The sequence below is a fragment of the Silene latifolia genome, chromosome 5 (assembly GCF_048544455.1).
Source record: "Silene latifolia isolate original U9 population chromosome 5, ASM4854445v1, whole genome shotgun sequence".
NCBI classification, from domain to species: Eukaryota; Viridiplantae; Streptophyta; class Magnoliopsida; order Caryophyllales; family Caryophyllaceae; genus Silene; species Silene latifolia.
The window spans coordinates 90,829,828-90,836,491 of NC_133530.1; the positions used below are offsets into that span (position 1 = coordinate 90,829,828).

General features: G+C 34.8%; 1 protein-coding gene across 1 annotated transcript; it reads right to left on the reverse strand.

Annotated features, from left to right (window-relative positions):
* Nucleotides 1–330: 330 nt before the first annotated feature.
* LOC141657878 (uncharacterized) lies at nucleotides 331–6,379 on the reverse strand (the record flags this gene model as incomplete). Its single annotated transcript, XM_074465266.1, is given in 3 exon segments — nucleotides 331–1,670; nucleotides 4,992–5,598; nucleotides 5,746–6,379. Coding segments are annotated over 3 exon segments (2,181 nt in total). The 3' UTR covers nucleotides 331–509.
* Between the last annotated feature and the right edge of the window lie 285 nt (nucleotides 6,380–6,664).

Below are 6,664 nucleotides of genomic sequence, written 5' to 3' on the forward strand. Positions count from 1 at the left end.
ATGATATATTACAAGCCCCAACCCGAGCTTTGATTTTGTTTAAATACATTTTTTTGAGTATTAATTTCATTCTAACGTTATTTTTAGTTCAATTTCAAATTCAAACTTTCTTTCTTTTGTTGAGTTTAAAATAACACTTCATACTCCTCTAAACTAATATTTTATTTAATTTATCAAAACAAAGATATAATTTGAAGTAAATATTATTGATAAAATTTAAATTCATGTGTTTTTTAGAGGTCAGTCAAATAGCAGCTCAATATCTAATACTCCAAGTCTCCAATGTATGTTAGTATCCGGGTTGATATTCTTAGAACGAATAAAAAAAGAGATCCTTCACGAATGCAACAAAATTAATTTCTTCTTCAACTTCCTATGACAGTTACTAAACCTAATTGGAAACTTTCAGCTCCCCAAGTCTATGTATACAAGCTAAACAATGGAAAAAAGAAATAATAAAATCTTAAATGTACAAACAAGCTACTAATACAAATTGGAACCTACAGTCTCTATCTCCTTGGTTTTTTCTTAGATTTATCGCTACCAGATTTCCTCCCTTTGCCCGAATCAGGCGTACCACCACTGATCATTGCCGCCTTCCTTTTAGGCGGTCGACCCGTTGCTCTACTAGACGTTGCGACCTCTTTTTCTCCTTTCCTTCCAGAAATTCTCCGAGCGGAAATCAAATCTACCTCTTTATTAGCTGTACTATTTTTCCTCGCATACCCAACTGTCTTTTTTCCATTACTATTATCCATTTTCGCCTTTCTTCTAACTTCGAGTTTTTCACTATCGTCTTCCTCTTCATCATCAGAGTCATTATTATTGACTGCTTTCTCTTGACTTGAAGGCGAATTTTGGTTAATTCTCTTCAAGAAATTAGCGACCCCTTGTTTTTTCAATACAGTCGTCGTAGTTGTCTTGTCTTGCTTTTGATCAACATTGACCTTAGAACTCTCCTCTTTGTTATTTACATCCTCCATTTTCTCCCTCTTAATACCGTCTTTGCTAATGATCTTCTTACTGTTATTATTGCTCAATCTTAACGTCGTTCCACGCCCTAAAGATGATCGCTCTCGCTCTCGCTCTCCCTCTCGCTCTTGTGTGACCAACTTTTTCGAGTTTGCAACTCCGTCCAAAGCGTTGCTATTGCTGCTACTACCACCACCGTCAACCTTCTTTTGATTTTGATAATGATCGCCCTTTGGTTTCTCTTCACGCCCGTCTGCAATCTTACTATTAGTAATATTACTGTTTTTAATACTACCGCTAGTAGCAGTAACGTTATTCTGTGATTCTTCCTTCTTCCTCATAGTCTCTGACAACCCTTGCATGGAAGTCCGTCTCCGACACACAACCATGGTGGTGGAGGATCTCGGTTTTTTCACCACAGGTTCAAGGTGCTGGGTTTCTAGGTCGGGTTTTGTGGGTAGGATTTTAGGCTTGTGGGTCCTAAGGGTAATTTCTTCCATCACTAGCCTCCGCAATTCACGAGCTGCAATATGTTCTGCTGAGCTTTTGCGGTAAAATAGAACGGCATTGGTGAAAATAAGGAGGAGGTCACGGTAAAATTTAGGGTGACATTCACAGTAAAAGCCTCGATCGAGCCTTGACTGAACCATATCCAGGTCCATATACTGACGGACAACATTGCGGTATTTCTCCGTTTCCTGAAATACACCAGGATTAGAGAGACCTCAACAAAGGACGTCAGCTAATTATGTATATTACATATCTAAACATTACCCCCATTATTATCATAAAGTATAAAAATATATTATCATATCAGACATAACTCAAGAGAGACGGTTTCTAACTAAGTTATTGAAGACATTTTTCTATATTCATTTATGACTCTTTTGCCATTTTATTACTCTCTCCTATTCTAAATAAGTGTCCCATTTGCCATTTCCGTCAATTCACATAACTGTCCCATTTGCCATATTTGGACATGGTTTTTACTTTCCTACCCTTAACTCTTTTCTTTATTTACCACCCTAACCACCCCTAACCTATTATATTCAATACTTTTCATTATTTAACTCCTATATTTTTACCCATATATAATAATTTTCATTATTTTAACTATATTTCTTAATTTTCGTGCCATTGTCCAAATGAGATATTTATTCGAAATATGGGGGAGTATTAATCATGATTCAGAATGACTCTTTGGCTAATTTATGCATGTTATATTAACTATGTCATATGGTATCTTATTTAATTTAATTAAATTATAAAAAGGTTTCATGATAAATTTATTGTATGATAGACTCCTTGGAGACTAACTCTATGATTAGCTAGATGTAAACGATACAAATTCCATTGAACAAATTAGACAGGTAGTAGATACTACCCCATATAAGTGATTTTTTTTTTTGAGCACGACCCGTATAAGTGATTGAGAGTGTAAAAAAGACAAGGTAAATAAAGATTTTCCGTTTTAATTGGTAAATTGATTAACAAAAGAGACGAATGGGCCGACAATAAATCTACAATGAGGTATTCGTTGGTACAACACCGTGTAAAGAATTGAAGGAACTGCAGAGGAGTTTTCGACTCCTGGACCATTTATCTTGTAATATTTAAATGACAAGCCCAATGTCTCACACTTATGACAAAAATACCCTCATGTTTCACACCTTTAGATACGTAGCACCGTAGAAAAAATGAAAACATAACCCAAAAAAAAAAAGGTAAGAGAATGAATAGTAAAATCACCCTTATTTAGGGCATTAGATAAAAGTATGGTGGCGTTATTATCACCATTATTTTAACTCATAAAATTATGCACCTTTTAATTTTCAGTGAGTTATTTATATAATGGGTTTACACAAATATATTTATTTGTACATCTATTAAGTTTAAGAATTAAGATTAAAAAGATTACAAAACTAACCCCGTTTTATAATACTCGTTTGTTTTTGTGCATGTGTTGGGATCCTAACTTTGCATTTGTGTAATCACTATTCACTACTCTCTCCATTCAACTTTTATCACCACTTCAATATAAGGTTCCTCGTAGACATTAGAAAAATGAGGTGATAAAAATTGAACGGGGGAGTATTACGATTTCTTATCCTTCTTCTATCAACTTTTTGTGTTTTCTTAGAAAACTAAAAAAAACAAAAAAACAAAAACTTAGCCCTATACAAGATCACAAACTCTTATTCAAGATGGATTAATTAATTATTATAAATGAGACAAAAAACAATGCATAAAAAATAACAAAATGTTGCACCTGTATATTTGACCCGTTTGTATAAAAAGTGACCTAAGAAAGAAAATGGAACCAACCCAATAGACCCACTAAATTGTGTACCTAAAAATCTAAAGACCTAATGGCTAAGAAGCGAAGTCGATGGTGTAATTTAGGGAACTGCTTTGCAATTTTAAAATTGCAAAAGTGCTAGTGGCTACACCATTGGAGTTGGCCATGTAAACTTTTAGTTTAATTTCTTGCCAATAATTAAGGCAATTAGACAACAAAAAAAATCAACCAATAGCAATTTAGTTTTGGCATTTTTAATTATTTAAGTAAGTATAAATGTTAAGCTAAACCATTGTAGTAGGTTGGTAGCTCAAAGTAATTGTAGCCTAAAATATGATATGGCAAAGGTAAGCTAGTTGCAACTAGCTTACCATTGGACTTGCTCTAATCCACAAAGTCAAACAAGTAAAATCAACTACCTCCAAATACATACTGAGTAATATTTTCATTATTAATGTCGTAAATATCAAGAATTTGTGGACTCAAAATAAAACAAATTTGCACTCAATGGATTTTTTGTCCCAGCATATACCGAAACCGAATGACAAAAGTGAAATAATTAATTTCCTGACATGTTTTTTTGTTCGAAAAGAAGGTTAATTTTACATTTCAAGTTATAATATACAGAACTCCACTACTCCGAAATTTTAATATTTATAATGTTCAAATATTGGAGAAGATATCTTGAAATTATATTATTAACCCTACATTTTGTTGAACAAAAAAGTCATTTTGACATTCAACAAACTTATTTTAATAATTAATTAATTAATTAATATTTCTCGAAACATAATAAAGTAGTACGACTGTACGAGTACTTTGTAGAGCACTGGAGCTCCACCATCTACAATTCTACAAAAATGATACACACACTAAATACACTATCTATCTAGCTGGAGAGGTCTTGTTAATAATTGAGTATCAAACATACCCCCTCGCATTTATCATCGCTGCTATTCTTGGTTTAATTAAATAAATATATACGAGTAAATAGGGTTGTATTATTCGATTTATAGTTATTGTAGAATTATAGTAATGCCTTCGGATTTTCCTTTTAGAAAAAAACAAGCCTATAAAAACATGCGCTCTCTAAAAAGAAGTAAAAGACTTTAGTAGTTAAAAGAAACACAAGGAGAACGGAATTAATGACACAAACTTGAGTTGGTGATCTGTAGTACTCTAGTTTCGTATAGCAAATCGTTAAACAAAAATTACAAAACTACCCTTACAATTTCATTGACGTGGTTAATTGTTATACGATTTGTGAGATGTGCGTATTATCATGACCAAGCTAACACACACTTACGAGTCATATATTTTCCCGATTACTCATCGACTTAAAATAAAAATTAAAACATATACTCGTATGTAATTACGTGTTTGGTTTTTGATATAATGGTAAGCACCCGTAGAATACAAGAGGTCTACTCCATTAATTCACTCCCTTTTTCTTATTCATTTATTTATCTTTTATACTATTTGAAAAACATATTTTAATTAAAAAAACGAATATTTGGGACATAAGGTGTATTTTATGGCAGCTTGGTGAGTTGGTGGTAATTTTAAGCATCCTAAACCATAATGCTTCGTAGTAAAACGGTAACTATTCCGTACATATTTAAAGTTTAAAATCATGATATGAAACAAGTTTGTTTCTATTTTTTACTGCAAGGGTAAATTAATTTAGTAGTAGTAAAAGTAAATAGTAAATAAAAATTACCTGGCTAGGAAGGCGGCGGTGAAAAACAGAGGCATGTTTGTGGGAGAGGAGAGAGTCAAAGAAACGAATTAAGGGCTGAGATTTAACGCTGATCCGCTTATTGGCGGGAGATACCTCCTCACCCTCTATCTCATCCCCATCCCCACTACTGCTTTTACGACGTCGTTTCTTCTTCGACAAACTTGCCGAGCTCTGCACCTCACTGCTTTGCTCTCCCTTCGTCTTTTTATCATTATTATTATTATTATTATCGTTGTTATTATTACTAATACTATTATCTCGTTTCGACTCGGATGCCGTGTCGCCGAGTCGACTCATCGCTTTTCTCTGCGCTGGATCCGGTTCACGCTTCGCATCCGTTACGTTATTCGAGTTAGACTCGTTCACCGACCGATCCTCGGCCGAGTCACCGCCGAGTACCTTTTCCGGCGAAGACCTTTCCGGCTCGTCGGTTTTATTTGCATTATTATCCGGTTCAATTCTCAGATCTGACGGTTCTGAATTCGGTTCGTTTTTATCCGGTTCGGCCAATAAGCTGCTGCTGCTACTACTGTTCTTCTCCTTCTTCTCTCCTCCCTCTAATATCTTCACCTTATTTTCCAACGACCTGTACTTCATTCAGATCTCAATTCAATTAATACTTTAATTTATTTATATATTTAAATTAATAATTTAAAAACAGGAATAATATTATTTAAAATAAATAAAATTAAATGAAAACTGATTTGAGATCGAAGAGAGAGAATAAAATTACACGATAGAAACGTCGTGATTATAGACCTCGCGTTTGAGTTGTTGAACGCGGAGTTTACGTAACTCCTCGACGATACGCAACTGGTCGGAGCCTCCGTCTCCGTCATCGGCGGCGGCGACGGTGAAACGTTGTCTCAAGTCGACGTACTTTCGACGGCAGGTATCCGGGGAGAAATAAAAGTGGTTGTGAAAACGACGTCGTATATGGAGTTCATTGGCAATGGAGTCCCAGGTGTTGGTGCCATGGCGGTTGACGGCGCATGCTAATAACAACTCTTCATAGGTACCCCATGCGGCGTCCTCTGTAACAACCATCAAGTCACCAGTGGTAGACGACGTCGTTTCATCCGCCTTAATATCCCCCATATTGTTGTTATTATCCTCTGTTTGTAAATCTAAATCATTTTCCTTCATTCACCTTTATTTATTTAATTAATTTTCCTTTATTATTTTCCGAAAAGAGATTAGGGTTTTTGTATTAGGATGGTTGGTTGGTTGATGTCTGTTACTTTTTAAAATTATTTAATTTAATTTGTATTTAAATTGTAACGTAAAATAAAGATTAGGGTGGGGTTGGGTTGGGGTTTTATAGTTTGATGATGAGTTAAATTAAGAGAGAATTAGAAGGCGAATAGTATGAATTAGATTAGGCGACGTCGTATGATTTAAGGGGAACGTGTTGTTGTTGTTGTTATGTATTGGCTCGCAGATTTGAGAAGGGGAAGAGGGAGAGAGGGGGCGGGGGGTAGGGGAAGTTGGGAGAGACTTTTTGATAGTGTGTGTGAAGATTGAAAGAGAGAAGAGGGAGGAGGTTTGCATTTGGCTTTATACCAACTCATTTTAGGGGTCTTGCTATAATTACCGAATTGCCCCCCCTTTATATTTTGAGAAACACAAATTCTTATTTCAGACTGTTATAT